At 38.9% G+C, this 17,340-nt stretch overlaps 1 protein-coding gene across 3 annotated transcripts in view; it reads left to right on the top strand.

Moving 5' to 3' along the window:
* Positions 1-17,340, top strand: part of COG3 (component of oligomeric golgi complex 3) — a 49,661-nt gene that overhangs the window by 15,391 nt on the left and 16,930 nt on the right. For all 3 annotated transcript variants that reach the window (XR_013345484.1, XM_077811633.1, XM_077811649.1), the window contains 6 exons: positions 21-147; positions 610-701; positions 2,849-2,988; positions 4,817-4,977; positions 13,556-13,661; positions 15,654-15,778. Coding sequence is in view for 2 of the 3 variants with exons in the window: in XM_077811633.1 (XP_077667759.1) it covers positions 21-147; positions 610-701; positions 2,849-2,988; positions 4,817-4,977; positions 13,556-13,661; positions 15,654-15,778 (751 nt within the window). In the remaining variant the exon portion in view is untranslated. The remainder of the gene's footprint in view (positions 1-20; positions 148-609; positions 702-2,848; positions 2,989-4,816; positions 4,978-13,555; positions 13,662-15,653; positions 15,779-17,340) is intronic.

Here is a 17,340-nt window from a genome sequence, read left to right as displayed (position 1 = left end):
TTGTTTTTGTTTTTGGCTAGGTACCAGCAACTTCTGAATGAAATCCATCAATGTTACCTTGCTCAGCGGGAACACTTGCTAGGCCCTAGTATTACTAGTACTGTAACGGAATTAACCAGTCAGAACAACAGAGATCATTGTGCTCTGGTAAGAATCTTAGTGGTGGGGTTTTTTTGTATGTTTTCAGATTTCTTTAGCAAAACTCAGATTCCTTTCTAGATCCAACCAGCCTTGGATAAAATGACAGATTTCCAGAAATTTTATTAGTGTGAAATTTTGTCCAGTTTTTAGTAAAGTTTATGGTTTTTTTTCCCTTTGTAAAATCTGTGCTGTTCCTCACAAAGTGACACTGACAAAAAGTGATTCTCTTTTAAACTTTGCCCAGTGCATGCAAAAACAAAAAGTTTCCCAAGGAGCTTTCACTTGTTTGGCAAAATCTGTGCTAGAGATCTAGTACCTCCTTTTCAACATAGTGTAATTTTGAACAGCTGAGAGATTAAACTCCAAATTAGTCTTATCTGTAGCAGCAAAAATCACTAACATCCCTTTCAATGTAAATGCAAGAAAAATACAATTTGTTAATTACGTATTTGTATTTATGAAATGCAGGTACGAAGTGGCTGTGCCTTTATGGTCCATGTGTGCCAGGATGAACACCAGCTTTACAATGAGTTTTTCACAAAACCAACACCAAAATTGGAGTAGGTAGTACATACTGTTCTTGTTTTTTTGCATACCATGTTTAATGTAGTGTTATACAATAAGTATCATCAGAGGTTAGATTAGGCAGTGTTGAGGTGGTTTGCGTAGACTAATAGTTTTTCTTGATGGTTCCTGTTTTGTGCTCCAGAATCAAAGCTTTAATTTAATTGTTTTTAAATCTCTAGCCCTTATGATTCTGAAGATAGTCTTAAACTCCTGAACCTAGTGTGAACTGATGTGCGTGGTTTGAAAGACTTCCCTTCTGGAAGTCATTATTCTACTTAGTTCAGGTTCTTATACTGTGCCTATCATTGTAGTGTCTGTGCACCTGGGCGTAAACTGTCTCTGGTTCCTCTCATTGGGAAGTTAAGACTGATGCGTAACAATAATTATTTAAATGTCAGAATTAACTAATTCAGTGATAATCAAAGCACATGCGAAAGAGGGACACTGATATTATGAAAATCTACACGGTCTGCTTTGACTGACATCATTTGAGTGTCACATTGTGGGGTGGGTGGAGCTTGAGGAAAATACTTCCGCTCATTTTTCCAGTTGGCTCCTTGAAGCCAAAAGCTAGAGGGGAGAAGCAAAGGGCATCAGAGCCTTATTAAAAGGAAGCCAAGCTCCGAAATGCCAACAGGGCATCTGAGTCTCACTTGGGGTACTATACCCAAGGAGCCCTTTGAAGCCTAATTGGGGATCCATGCTCCAATGAGGAGCAGCCCAGGGATATCTAATCCCCATCAAAGAGGAGCCAAATTATGAAGCCCAGCAGAGCACAAATGTTTGTATTTTGAACATCTGCTGAGTAATGCCCAATTTTCACATCTTGACTGGACAGAGCCAGGAAGCCAGTACACCTGCCTCATTTGCTCGTCAGTTCAACCCCTGGCATCATTGGGAATATGCAAATATTGACTATTCAGGTTAGGGTCACTACAATTAAGATGCTTATTCTTTTCTTAACCCTAAAAGTGACCCTATTTCCCAACAAAGTTGCTGATTCTCTGAGAGTCACTCATTTTGGTGCCTGAATATAGATTTATGAACCTTCCTTTAGGCACCCAGGCTTGACATTTTTGCCCTGAATTCTTGCTGCTGCTGTTTTTTTGTGTGTGTGTGGTGTTGGGCTGTTGAAATTTGCCCCCTTTTCTCAGTTTCTGCTCTTACATTACCTTGGCAAGCAGCCCTGATTATGCTGTTATATTTTGAGAGCTCTTACAGGATGCCCATACCAAAATATGTACATTTAAAAAATTTATATTTTCGTCAGCTATTCACAAAAAGAAAAGGAGGACTTGTGGCACCTTAGAGACTGACAGATTTATTTGAGCATAAGCTTTCGTGAGCTACAGCTCACTTCATTGGATGCTCAAATAAATTTGTTAGTCTCTAAGGTGCCACGAGTCCTCCTTTTCTTTTTGCGAATACAGACTAACACGGCTGCTACTCTGAAATCAGCTGTTCAGTTACTTGGGCATAGTTCAAGATGCCTACTGCAATTGTCAGTAATTCCACCTTTAAAAAACATGGTTTATCTAGTTTAGAAGGACTTTCCTATTGGAGTAAACTGTCAAATATATGAAAGTGTAAATACTTTAAATCCTCTGATTGAATTCTTTAATTTATTTTCTGTTAATTAGCAGGCATGATTTAAATGTTCAGATTTTCATAAGCACATTACTGGGACTTCATTGAAATCTAGGAGAAGCTCATCTGAGAGAGTGAGACAGCTCTTGTTAAAATACAAATCTTCTATGATAGGCGAGGGAGCACTGAAAAATGACAGTGTAAACTTATTTTAGCATGAATATTAGTATTTCCTAGTTTGCTATAATGTAATACTCTGTAAGTAGGGCTTAATTATAGAACTGTGCTCTCAATAGCTACACATCAGTTCTAAGGAGAAGGGATGCCAGATTTGTAAATTGGGTCTGAGATTATCTATTTTCAGTGTAGATTTTATATAATTCAGTTATGAATGGTAACTTCAGTTGGATTAAAATTAGGATACATTATGCTGTAAACAGTTTGTTGGTGCTGGCATACGGGAACTAGTCCTTTCTGTAACATGATCTTAGTTAGTATTTTGGTATCCTGGAAATGTTTTTTTATAATATCATACATTTTATCTTTCTTCTAGTGAACTTTTGGAGAAATTGTGTCTCTCGTTATATGATGTCTTCAGGCCATTGATCATCCATGTTATTCACTTAGAAACTTTGTCTGAACTCTGTGGAATTCTCAAAAATGAGATGCTTGAAGATCATGTACAGAACAATGGTAATACATAGGTGGAAAATGAGTGATTGTGGTGTTAATCAGTGTTAGAAACTACTAAACTTCATAGGAAACCGGATGTAGATGTTTCTTATGTGCTAAACGTGTCAGAGGTGACACATGATTATTTTAGATGAACTTTGTCCTTTTTTTGTTACATTATGGTAAAAAAAAATTGTTTTAAAACATTTCTGTATTGAAATGAGTATACAAGGGGTATTCTAGAGATTCTTGCTACATTTTGATTTTACTAACAGGCCTTGATCCTACAAATGCTTATGCATGTGTATAACTTTACTCTCACAACTAATCATGTTGATGTCAGTGGAATTGCTCAGATCAATGAATTTGTGCTCTTGTGGGTACAGGACTAGTGCCATGTAGAGTGCAATGAAGAGAATAGTGTATGTTATACTTTACATCTAGTCAGGGATTCCAGTTTTTTTTGAAAAGTCTTATTATTCATGTGGGAACCAGGGTTGGCAATTTCCTGGGGGAAAAAACTGGATTAGGACACTGTGCTGGTAAATTCCACTTAAACCCTGTTTAAACTGGGAAAAATAATTGCATCAGTGTCCAGCACGTTCAGCAAGCATAGAATGAATCTTTTCAACTTTGGATACATCCATTCAAACCTGAGGAATAGGCTCAGTCTATCCCCAGTATCAAAGTTGGTCTTTTGCTGTAGGCTGCTGCAAGGTCAGATGGACCAGGACTGGTAGTCTGCAACTCTGCATGCTTATGATTGCTTAATGCTTCAAGCCTAGAACTCTGCATTGTTGTTGTTTTCATATAATGGAATGTTTTTGAGTTTTGTGTGTGTAATATTGAAAACTGAAATGATTCATAACATGTATAGCTTCCTTGAGAAGATACTGAGCCCGAAATGTGTACAGACATTCTGATGTTCAGTATTATAATTTTATATATATTAGTATTATACCCACTGCAGTTTTACTTTTTATTTGTATAATCCTAAATTAAGCTATGAATACTGTTGTCTTACGTAACTAAAATAAAGTGTAATGTGTGAAATAATGAAACAGTTTTTAAAATAGAAAATGCCTTAAATTGAGGTGGTAAAAATCATGATTTTACCTGGTAAAAACCACCTCTGGTAAATATCATGCCATTCCTGTTAGGAACTAGTTCTTCATTTGTGGCTTACTGTGAAACTTATGAAATCTAGTCATATGCCTTTAGATTTCCATTCCCTTGTAGTATATAATTGCATATGGAATAAATATGCAGAAATTTCTGCTCATCTGAGTGGCTATCCATCTCTGGGATTGTGAAGATAGTTAATTTACTTTCCTAAGAACAGAATTGTGACCCTGATCCCTCACACTATCAAAAACAAAACACAGAAACACAGTATGACACTTCAGTCCACATGGTAATACTGTACTGTGTATATGACAAAACTACTCTAGGGCATATTCTTAGTATAAAGGCAAAAACTTCATTTTGACATATATTTTTAGCATCTCCCAAAAAATCAGCATACTTAAACTGTAATATGGTATGTTATGTTCTGTTGTATTCCCAGTTTGCGTGTGGGGAAATCTTAGGCAGAGAGAGAGCTGAAGTGACTGGCCCCACGCCACATAGCAAGTCAGTGACAGAGCTGTAGTTAAGAGCGCAAGAGTTCATGGCTTGTTACAAACCATGAACAAACTGTTATTGTGCAGCTCTTCAAATGTTATTTGTGCCTGGCTTTCTTTGCAGCACGTAAATTAATTTGTGACAAAGTATGAAACTCAAAAATTCTTTTTAAACATTATTTTCTAGATGTAATTACTGAGCAATTGTATTGGTGTTTTTTTGTCAGCAGAACAACTGGGTGCATTTGCTGCTGGTGTCCAGCAGATGTTAGAGGATGTACAAGAACGCCTTGTATACAGGACATTTATCTACATTCAGACAGACATCATAGGTTACAAGCCTGCTCCTGGGGATCTTGCATATCCAGATAAATTGGAAATGATGGAGGTATAGTATCAGTTTGCTTTATTTGCTTTCCTAGTTTATACATCATATGCAATTATATAGTGAAGAGCATGGCAAACAGGATTTTTCTATTTATATGTGTATTTAAAAGCATTGACACCATCAGGGTGGCATCCGTTGATTAATCTTTGGCCCTGAAATCAGATAACTTGATAAAAGATATATTATACTAAGTCAATTTGGACACAATTTCCACCACAGCATTAGTGTGCATTGTGGTGCTTCTAACTTTCTCTTCTTTAAACAATTTCTGTTTGTTTATTTTAATGTTCTTGTTTTTTGTCAATGGAAAGTTGGAGTTAAATGTACTGAATTGTAGGATAAATTCTATGGATGGACACAGTCGGCTGATATTTTGTTTTCAAAGTTGCTGGTCTGATACTGGCTTAAAAAAAAGCTTCAAAGATTAATTTGTTAGGTTGCTAGTAGTTTCCAATAACTTTCTCTTTCAAGTAAGTACTGTCACTAGCTATTCATAACAGCCATTCCCAGCTTCCTGCAGGGTAAATTCATTCTCTTCACACTGGTCCTGGTGGAAAGAATTAAAAAAATAATTTTACTTATAATTTAAAATAAGTATAATGGATACAAGATCTCAGGTAAATGACTCATAGTGTCAATATCTTGTCAAAGAATGATTTGAAAACATCTTTTGGATATAAAGAAAACAGTGAACTTAATACATAATTTAAGGCATATTAAAAACGGATATTTCATTAAAGGGGTTAGTCATAAGAACATAAGAATGGCCATACTGGGTGAGACCAAAGGTCCATCCAGCCCAGTATCCTGTCTACCAACAGTGATCAATGCCAGGTGCCCCAGAGGGAGTGAACCTAACAGGTAATGATCTAGTGATCTCTCTCCGGCCATCCATCTCCACCCTCTTACAAACAGAGGCTAGGGGCACCATTCCTTACCCATCTTGGCTAATAGCCATTAATGGACTTAACCTCCATGAATTTATCCAGTTCTCTTTTAAACCCTGTTATAGTCCTAGCCTTCACAACCTCCTCAGGCAAGGAGTTCCACAGGTTGACTGTGCGCTGAGTGAAGAAGAACTTCCTTTTATTTGTTTTAAACGTGCTGCCCATTAATTTCATTTGGTGGCCCTTAGTTCTTATATTATGGGAACAAGTAAATACCTTTTCCTTATTCACTTCCTCCACACCACTCATGATTTTATATACCTCTATCATATCCCCCCTTAGTCTCCTCTTTTCCAAGCTGAAAAGTCCTAGCCTCTTTAATCTCTCCTCATATGGGACCCGTTCCAAACCCCCTAATCATTTTAGATATGCCAATATATCTTTTTTTGAGATGAGGGGACCACATCTGTACGCAGTATTCAGTGGGCGTACCATGGATTTCTATAAGGGCAATAAGATATTCTCCGTCTTATTCTCTATCCCTTTTAAAATGATTCCTAACATCCTGTTTGGTTTTCTGACTGCCGCTGACGCTGTGTGGACGTCTTCAGAGAACTATCCACAAAGACTCCAAGATCTTTTTCCTGATTAGTTGTCGCTAAATTAGCCCCCATCATATTGTATGTATCTATGGGGTTATTTTTTCCTATGTGCATTACTTTATATTTATCCACATTAAATTTCATTTGCCATTTTGTTGCCCAATCACTTACTTTTGTGAGATCTTTTTGAAGTTCTTCACAGTCTGTTTTGGCCTTAACTATCTTGAGCAGTTTAGTATCATCTGCAAACTTTGCCACCTCACTGTTTACCCCTTTCTCCAGATCATTTATGAATAAGTTGAATAGGATTGGTCCTAGGACTGGCCCTTAGGGAACACCACTAATTACCCCTCTCCATTCTGAATATTTACCATTTATTCCTACCCTTTGTTCCCTGTCTTTTAACCAGTTCTCAATCCATGAAAGGATCTTCCCTCTTATCTCATGACAACTTAATTTACGTAAGAGCCTTTGGTGAGGGACCTTGTCAACGGCTTTCTGGAAATCTAAGTACGCTATGTCCACTGGATCCCCCTTGTCCACATGTTTGTTGGCCCCTTCAAAGAACTCTGATAGATTAGTAAGACATGATCTCCCTTTACAGAAATCATGCTCACTTTTTCCCAACAATTTATAATAGTAAAAAATAAAAACAATGATTGCTGATGCTAATTTGGCAATGAGAGCTCAGAATGTTAAAGGATTTGACTGGAACATTGCCTTACTTGGCCATTGTGTTTGTAAGATTGTAACTTGTAGTCCATTTTATTTTCGAACTGACCCTAACAGCACAGATGGCATTGTCAGACTTACTGCTACTGAAACATCCTCAAAGAGGCAGTTTTTTATGATCACTTGGTTGGCACATGTTACTATAGGTTTAAGTTGTACAAATGCTTGCCTTGGACAGGAGAAATACATTTAGTAAAACTATATAGTTTTTTTACAACTCTGTCCTTGCAACTGGCAAAGCTTTATAAGAAGTGTCCTGTTCAATGCCCTATCCGTGTTCCTATAATCATGAATGTTTTCTTACCAGTATAAAACTTCTTATAATACTATTGTTCAAGCACAAGTAGTAAGCACAAAATGCCCAGGATTGTATAAATGTAGTTATGATATTCATATTTGTGAACATATTAGCCTTCTACTTGTTGTATCATTATGCTTTCCCATATAGTATAATAATGTCTTTTAAATGGCTGTTAAATGTGTCCCATCCATTCAAGCCTATCTACACTCAAGTTTTACCGATATAACAATTTCAGTTAGAAACTTTTTTTTTTTAACACTGAAATTATTATACTGTAAGCCCTAGTGGATGCAGTTATAAAGGTATGCAGGAATAAAGTGACTTTTAAACCAGTAAAGTTCTTCCTCTTCCGATACATGGATAGCTATACTGGTATAAAATACCTTTATACCGATATAACTGCCCTCATGCTTAGCAGGGAAAGTATTTCTACCACTCTTAACTATAGCAGTATAACTAAAACAGTACAACTTTCTAGTGTAGCCAAGGTCAGTCTTACGGATAATATGCTAATTAAGGTTCTGTAGCTGATCATTTATAGAGAAGCAGAGGTTTACACCTAATTCCACTGATAGTATAAAGTTTCCACTTCTTACATGTCCTGGGTTTGTCATTGTGATTCTGATCATTGCTGCCAATCACTTTTAAACCTCAAACTTTGAATATTTGGAGAGCAATGATTAAGTCTGAGTAAATGAATTATTCAAATATTCGTAATGCTTAAAATGCAGTGTAAGAGCATGTTTTAAGCTCTTTGCTCAAACATCCTCTTTCCATTTTCAAATGGCTGCTGCCAATCTGACAAACAGTTTGAAGTGCTAAAGTGCAGCACTGTAACAGGACTTCAAAGTGCTAAGCAGAGTCTGGAAAATATTTTGCTGAATTCTTGTGAAGAATGAGCTAAAGATAATTCTCTGATGCCACCCAATGATAACATTTATAGGAATAAACAATCCAAATCAGCATGTTATTTTAGAGTACTGAGAATTATCCACCTTTAAACAGAAAGCAGTGCCCAAACTTAACTAAAGCAGAACAAACCCATCCCATAAACTGTGATCTGCATGGAATCTATTGAAATGTTGAATCAGGTTCCATGGGTCAAATTCGAACAGCTGTTCCTAAGTGGGCCAGTTGTCCATATCTCTGTAATAGGTGAATATTGGTATACTAGGAAGCGTTCAGTTAAAATCTTGATAAACAAAACACCTTAAAAATTTATTTAGTTAAAAAGTGCTAAACAAAAATCAAGTTTTGCTATCCTTACTTCTGTCCTTTTTCCACATACAAATCTGAAGATTTAAATAAAAACCTCCCTTTTTAGTTGACATTGCATCATTAATGATATATTTTTCTGCAGTATCAGAGTTCCGCTTAACACAATTAATTTTTAACAGAAGGGGTGAAGAAACACAAGCCAAAACAGGAAAAGAACAGGCTAAAGAATATTTAGATAAGTTAGTTGTATTCATGTTGGCAGGACTTCATGAAGTTCACCCTAGATGAAGCAATCTTGGAACCATTAGGGATTATTTTTGAGAACTCATGGAGGACAGTGTGGTCCCGGAGGTCTTGAGAAGGGCAAGTATAGTACTTATCTTTAAAAAGAGAAACAAAGAGAACCTGGGAAATTATAGACCAGTCAGCCTAGCTTAGATATTTGGAAAGATACTGGAACAAATCATCAAACAATTAATTTATAAGCACCTACAGGCTAATAGGGTTATAAGGAAGCAGTAAGGACACAGTCCATATGAGATTCTCATAAGCAAACTAGGGACATGTGGTCTAGATGAAATTACTATAAAATGCATGCACAATGGTTTGAAAAAACATACTCAGTAGTTATTAATGGTTCACTATCACAGTGGGAGGGTATGACTAATGGGGCCCACTGGAGTCTGTCCCATTTCCAGTACTAGTCAACATTTTCATGAATGACTTAACTAATGGGATGGAAAGTATGCATATAAAGTTTGCACATGACACCAAGCTGAGAGGGCTTGCAGCACTTTGGAGGGCAAGATGAGAATTCAAAATTGGTAAATGAGAGACTTGGTCTGAAATGAATGCGGTAATATTCAATACAGACAAGTGCAAAGTTCTGCATTTAAAAAGGAAAATTCAAATATCCAAATACAAGGTGAGGAGTAATTGGTAGGTAGTTAAAAGAACAGGGGTACTTGTGGCACCTTAGAGACTAACAAATTTATTTGAGCATAAGCTTTCGTGGGCTAAAACCCACTTCATCGGATGCATGTAGTAGTACTGCATAAAAGGATTGGGGGTCAGTGTGTGTTATGATGGATCACAAATTGATTGAGCCAACAATGTGATGCTGTTACAAGAAAAGGCAAATATCATTCTGGAGTGTATTAACAAGAGTGTCATATGTAAGACCTGGAGATATTTGTTCTGCTCTACTCAGCACTGGTGAGGCCTCAGCTGGAGTATCATGTCCAGTTTTGTGTGGTACACTTTAAGAAAGATGCGGACAAAATGGAAGTCAAGAGTAGAGTAACAAAAATGATAAAAGTTTTAGAAAGCCTGACCTATGAGGAAAGGTTAAAAAACTCGGGATGCTCAGTCTTGAGAAAAAAAGACTAAGGCAGGGGTCGGCAACCTATGGCACGCGTGCCAAAGGCACGCAAGTCGATTTTTAATGGCATGCTGCTGCCTGCCGGGTCCCAGGCACCGGCCCCGCTCAGCCTGCTGCCGATCCCAGGCCGGCAGTGGGCTGAGCGGGGGCCAGTGGCCAGGACTCTGGCAGGCAGCAGCGTGCCATTAAAAATCCTGCCCGCCCCAGCCCGCTTTTCTCCGCCCCCCCCCCCCCCCACGGGAGCAGGATGAAGAAGCTTGGTCCTGCCGGCTACTGCTGCAGGGCAGGCAAGCTCCGCTCTCCCTCGCCTCTTCTCCCAGTGTGCTGGGTTCCTGCCCCTCCTCCTCTTCCTCCCTGCTGCCAGTCAGCTGATGGCCCTTGCGAGGGAGGGGGAGAAGCAGAGCCGCAGCATGCTTGCTGCTCGGCGGAGGGGACGGAAAACAGGTGGGGATGGGGCCTTAGGGAACGGGGATGGAATCAGGGCATATCCCCTCCAGCTCCCTGCTGTGAGCCACTCTGGGCAGGGGGCTGGGAGCACCTCCTCGACCCTAGCCCACACTCCCAGCCCTCTGCCTGGACCCCTGTCCCCCGCCCACAACCCCAGCCCCGACTCCAGCATCCCCCACACATACCCAGCCCCCCCACACTCCCTGCCCTGACTCCTGCAACCCCCACGTTCCCACCCCCACCCCGAGCACCAAACAGGAGCTCCAGCGGGGGCCCCCCCCCACATTCTCACCTGCACCCTTTGCACCAAATGGGAGCTGCCCAGGTAAGCACTCCACACCCAAACCTCCTGCCCAAACCCTGAGTCCCCTCCCTCATTCTAGCTCCTGGCCAGACCCTACACCCCAACCCCCAGCCTGCTCCTTCACCCCCAGCCCTGTGCTCAGCTCAGTGCAGAGAGAGAGGAAGAGAATGGGCTAGAACCAGGGAGAAGGTAGGTACCCACTCTATGTAGGTACCTGCTCAGCCCACTGCTGGTCTGGGGTCCTGGCCGCCGGCCCTGCTCAGCCTGCTGCCAGTCTGAGGTTCTGACTGCCGGCCCCTTGCCAGCTGGGGTCCTGGCCACAGGCCCTGCTCAGCCTGCTGCCGGCCTAGGTGAACGGAACTCCAGGCCAGCAGCGGGCTGGTGGTGTAAGATCAGCATTTTAATTTAATTGTAAATGAAGCTTCTTAAACATTTTGAAAACCTTGTTTACTTTACATACGACAATAGTTTAGTTATATAATATATAGACTTATAGAGAGAGACCTTCTAAAAAATGTTAAAACGTATTACTGGCACCTGAAACCGTAAATTAAAGTGAATAAATGAAGACTCGGCACACTGCTTCTGAAAGGTTGCAGACCCCTGGACTAAGGAGTACCCGATCAGTCTTCAAATATGTTAGGCTGCTATAGAGAGGACTGTGATCAATAGAGTTCTCCATGTCCACTGAAGGTAGGACAAGAAGTGATGGGCTTAATCTGCAGTGAAGGAGATTTAGGTTAGATATTAGAAAAAGCTTTCTAACTATAAGGCTAGTTAAGCACTGGAACAGGTTACAAAGGGAGGTTGTAGAATCACTGTCAGTGGAGGTTTCTAAGAACAGCTTAGACAAGCCTGTCAGGGAAAGTCTAGGTATAATAGGCCCTGTCTCTGCCGGGGGATGGACTAGATGACTTCTCGGGGTCCCTTTTAGTGTTATATTTCTATGATTCTGTGGTACCTTCCAGACAATGTAAACAAATAGATTCTCCACACCTCAGAGCTTGCAGTCTGTTAAATGTAAATGTTAACTTCTATTTTAAGGTCCTGTCTGAACCCAGCACACTAAACAGCAGTGAAAAAAATAAATATCTCACAGTCTTCATATAATACAATGTTAAGTCAGAGTTGCTCTATTTGCCCAACACATTTATGAATAGATTTTTCACTCTCCATGTTATGTTGCTTTTCACATTTTAAAAATATAAAGAATATTTCTTTTGCAGTACATGAATATATTTATGTATTTTGGCCCAACAGTAACAATTACAGCAACTTTGCTTAATGAAACCTCATATTAAAACATATATCACTTTACATTCACTACTGTCTTTTTGGTATTTCTTTGAATATTTTTTACACTCTGGAGATGCTGTTTTTTTAGATCAAGGAAAAACGACTTAAAATGTGGCGAGTGACTGTCAAAATGGCACCTCTTTACTGGATAGATCTGTTATGCGTTTGTATGTAATTATATTCACTTTAGGGACATATCTTTGCCTTTTACTTCTGTTAGCCATAACAAAGGTAACACAGCTAACAAAGTGAGCCCAATGTCTGTTCCTTCTGGCTCATCAGCAGAGTTGTTTACTTGAGATTCAATTGTTTACACTTGTGCAAACCAATTAAAGGCAATAAGATTACACAGGGGTCACTGAGCCAATATTAGAAGGTTGTAGAGCTGCCCAGGTGTAACAGAGGGCCTAAACTGACCTACAGAACCTTGATTACTGGTGGTGGAGTGAGAAGAAACAAATCCAGCTTGATTGAGTCCAGGTTTAGTTTGTAGTTCTGGCAGGCAGCTTATAAGTAACAAGATTTTTATGAGTACCTTTTCATACAGGAATTGAGACCGATAAACTTTGGACTCCCATTGTGATGTTTTATTATTCACTTTTTTTGAGTAGAACCATTCAGTGTAAAGCTTCTGAATCTGATCTCAATACTAAACATTTCTCTGTTCCTGTATGAACAGAAGTGCTGGGTGGGAAATAGTTTTCCCATCATGGTAGAATTTTTGAGATTTTGAAAATTTTTCTTATACTGAATCAAGACAAAAAGTCAGTCTCAAATTTTCACCCAACCCAAAATCTGAATTTTTTTGGATTGGATCAGTCCAAATACTTCAGCTATTTAAAAAATTTTTTAAACTTTTTTTTTTTACTATGTTAACTTGGATTTTTAAATGAAAAATCATTTAGACTTGCAAAAGAACTTTTTCATTTGGAAAGTGTCAAAATGACACCTTTAGACAATCTTGATCTCTCTTTTAAGGTTGCAACTGAACCCAGCACAGCAAATAGCAGCAGAAAAAATGAATATCTTGCAGTCCTCATATAATATAGTGTTAAGTTCATTTGCTGAGCACCTCTCTGAATTTTCAAATTTTTTTCTCAATGGAAAATTCAGAATCAACCCTTTCCCACAAACAGTTTAGGTTTTGATGAATTGGCATTTTCTGACCATCCATCCCCCCCGCGGGGGCCCCTCACCCCAAAAAAAAAAAAAAAAAGTTTTCTCGAAAAAATTCCTGACCAGCTCCATTTAGCAGCAGCAACATTTGTTCAGTTATCTGGTTTTGCCATGAAAATCCAAGTAGGCTGGGCACGTTAACTTTTTTCTACATTGTAAATATAAGTTACAGATTCTTCTTAAAAAAATAAGTCTGTTTAATGTAATAGTTGCATGACATATCTTCCCCTGCAGCAAATTGCAGAAAGTTTAAAAGATGAACAGAAGAAGTTGCCTTCTGATGCTTCATTTTCAGATGTGCGGCTAGAAGATCCAGAGTCCTGCAACCTAATAAAATCTGGTATGTTTGGGAATATATTTTATAATATCAAATGAAGTAGTAAAATAGACATAGTGGGCATTAATCTAAGCAAATAATGAGAATTATATTTACTTTAATAAAATATTTTAAAGTATTTGGAGAATTTTGGGAAGAGCTTGCGTAAAAGGAACTTTGACTGAAGAATTTTAATTTAAACTTTTTAAAATTGTCTTCCCAGAACACCTCAGGAACTGGATTTTCAGTGTGTTTATTACCTGCCTTAATCCCGTGATGGTGATTGTGGCATGTCTGTACTAGACGCATTCATTCTGCAAAATACTTACTCCTGTTGTCAAGGGGCATAGCATCTTTTCATATGAAGTATAATAAAGAGCTGAGCTCACAGGAGAAGAATGGGTTTTTTGTGATTCTGGCATGTGTGTTACATGAGCGCTCTCGAAGTTGTAGTTCAAGAATGTTTTCCTGTTTAAAACATAGAATCAGACAGTGATTGCATCCTTTTAGTGTTTTTCTTAACCGATTTCAATAACTTGTAGTCTAGTTATTGCAATAATTCGTTCTTTAGTCTATGAATTTTATAACCTCATTTTGGGATCCACGTTTTTATACATTTATAAAGGTAATTAATTCCATAAAATTTGATTTTGTTAACACCAGAACACCACATGAATACTGCTTACATGCCTTTAAATGTGCCTGGAATCCCTGGATGACTTTTTTTCCCTCCATCTTACTACAACTTATTAATATTCTGCTTCCCAGTTGTATCTTTCTAGCTCTGGCAGTTGTCTTCACTATTCCATGGATTTATCATGGTTTCCTACTGTGGACATACCAGGCTGACACACCAAAGACCCAGACTAGAACCAGCTAGAACACACAATTCTAGCCTTGAACAAATGGTAGGAACTCCACAAATGGAAGAGATTGTTAGACTATCCCAACTGGTTCTGAGACTTCCTTTTAGTTTTTATTTTTTAAAGTGGTTGTCACTGAGGTTAACTAGTAGTTGCCCCAAAATCTGGGGGAAAGATGAGTTCTGTGAAGTTCCGTGCCACCAATTGTTAAGAAAACCCAATCTGAATGTGCACAGTTGTTTTTGCACCTTCTTTGTCACGAAGGGTGCCCTTGTAACAGGGTTGTGACTTCTAATAATCACCATGACAAAATCATTGTCAGCTGTTAGGACAGAGAACTATATTGCCATATTAACATGGATTTTAAATTCTATATTTCAGCTGTATTAAATCTGCTCAGGTCATCTCCTGTACAGCAAGGAAAGAATAGCAAAGTAAACTTACTCAATATTATTCCTTTTCTCTCCTCCCTCTGGGTGACCTCTGGGTTCCTGTAGGAGGGCCCACAGGGCTTTAACGTTTCCCCCCCTGTCTTTTCTTCCCCATAACTCTCTTCAGTAGTTATGCATCACATCCTTTTAGCAGCTAGGATGCTACAGTAATTTCCAGAGAAATGCCTATAGAAGTAATACATTTAACAAAGGAGGAACTAGATCTCCTTTGGATAGTCAGTAGTACATATAAAATTGGCCAGGGGTGAAGGAGTAGATGGTTGTCATTGGGTGAAGGAAGATACGCAGTCTCAGATATGGGTCACTGACTGGACCTGATGGCCTGAAGAATGAGTGTGGTAGCAAAGTTATTTTCAAATGTCTTTTAGCAATTTTTTTTATTTAGGAGGGCAGGCTAGTGTTTTCTTTTTGATAACCATGTATGCCCTCTTCTTAAATACATGTTTCAGAGTATATTCACCAATTCAAGATCACTCAGTGCATTTTCAAGATGAATTCAAACCCTACATAGCTGCCCGCATAATCTGTGCATGTATATACTGGAAGTCAGGTTTCTTCCCTCTGAGGAGGTTGAAAACAAAGTAATTTTGTAATGTGTAACATTCCTATGGAGGTCAGCATTAAATAACATTCACTATGTATTGTTTTCAGATTGAAGAAGAGTGATAACTTTTTAATGTGTGTTTTCTACCTTTAAATAGGTACCGCAGAATCCCTTAATCCCAGACCGCAGACTATGATTTCACCGGCAGATCTACATGGAATGTGGTATCCCACCGTCAGAAGGACTCTAGTGTGTCTCTCTAAACTGTACAGATGTATAGATGTATGGACCTCTTCTTGTAACTTACTGTACCATTTTAAGTTAAAGTAGATAAAAAGAGAATGTATGACAAATTCTAAATATTTTTGTCTAAAAATAACTGGAGAACATTGATATCTATCTTTTGTTAGCTGTTGCCTTTTTTGCTGGTCTCATCTTATTGCAAATTGGCAAATTGCAGATTGTTCAAAGAGAAGTGATTTTGCAAATGTTAATTTAGAAATGAAGCACCAAATCAGGTCCAAAATTGCATTTGCCATCTTGCTAAGATTTTTCAACAGGTAATGTTTAAAAAGTTACATACCACACCACACAGATTTAAAAAAAAAGAAAAAAATAATAATGCTCTATCTCAATCGCAAGTTATGGGATTGATGTAGAAATTATTGGGTGAAATTCTGTGGCCTGTGATATGCACTCAATCAGACTAGATGATCATAATGGTCCCTTCTGGCCTTAAAAATGGAATAATTTATAGTTACCTTAGAAAATGTTTTAAATCTTTTGCATCACATTTTTAGTAACTGTAAAAGTACAATAGCAAGAAACGGACAAATTTACGTAAAATAAAAGACTACTTTAAGCAGTGTTTCTCAAATGCGGCCACCAGGTGCTTTTCTTGTGGCCGCAGCCTCCTGGGCTGTGATTGGAGGGGCGCAATAGAGCAGCCCCTCTGACTCCCTGTTGCTCCTGGATGCACTGCCTTGGTGTTGATTGCTGGGGCCACCAGCAGCAGTTGGGTCCTGTCTCCCTCCGGAGACACCTGGGGTAAAATGCTGAAGGAGAAGGCAGCCAGTGAATTCCCCACCTTCCCAAGGGTAGTGGGACTCAGGCTTTGGGCTTCAGCCCTGGGATGGCGGGGCACCAAGCTCTGGCCGGGGGCTTCGGGCTACAGCTCCAGGCTGTAGCTGCTCAGTGACAGGGCCCAGGCTTCAGCTGTGGGGCTTCAGGCTCCAGCCCCCTGTTGTCTCCCCCGACACCCCATCCAGGACTTCATTTGCCCCAGGTGTGGCAGGGCTGAATAAATCTGCTGTGTAAAGTGATACTTGTACGTTTATTAATATCACTTTACACAGCAGATTTACTAATTAGCAATAAATAAATTACAATGATTTGGACGTGTATATGTGCATATTTATTTGTTTTTCCTAAAGCTAATTAAGTATTTTAGGATTTTTAAGTCTGAGAGTGGCCACCAGCAAGAGTTGATGATGGCACTCTGAGGCCACCAAATTTTTTTCCTGAGAACCCCTGCCTTAAAGTATATAAAAGTATACAACAGTGTGAATCTGTGTAAAGCACATCTAATAATCACAGATACAATAAACACCCTGTTCATGGAGATGCAAGAAGTACTTATTCCGATAACCTACTCTTAAAGGAAAAGTTTCATAATTAGATTGTCATTTAACAAAACTACAAAAAGGCTGGTAAATATCTAAGAAACCCACAAAACACATGCATTTTTGCTGTATGTTGATTTTTGTTTTTACTCAGTTGATAGGAGACACAGCAGAAGGGCTACTTTATCACTTTTGAAGAAATCCTTATTTAAGAGGCATAAT

Source organism: Eretmochelys imbricata, chromosome 1 (genome assembly GCF_965152235.1).
Source record: "Eretmochelys imbricata isolate rEreImb1 chromosome 1, rEreImb1.hap1, whole genome shotgun sequence".
Lineage (NCBI taxonomy): Eukaryota > Metazoa > Chordata > Testudines > Cheloniidae > Eretmochelys > Eretmochelys imbricata.
Note: the sequence above shows the minus strand (reverse complement) of the source record. Positions and strands in the feature narration are given on the sequence as shown.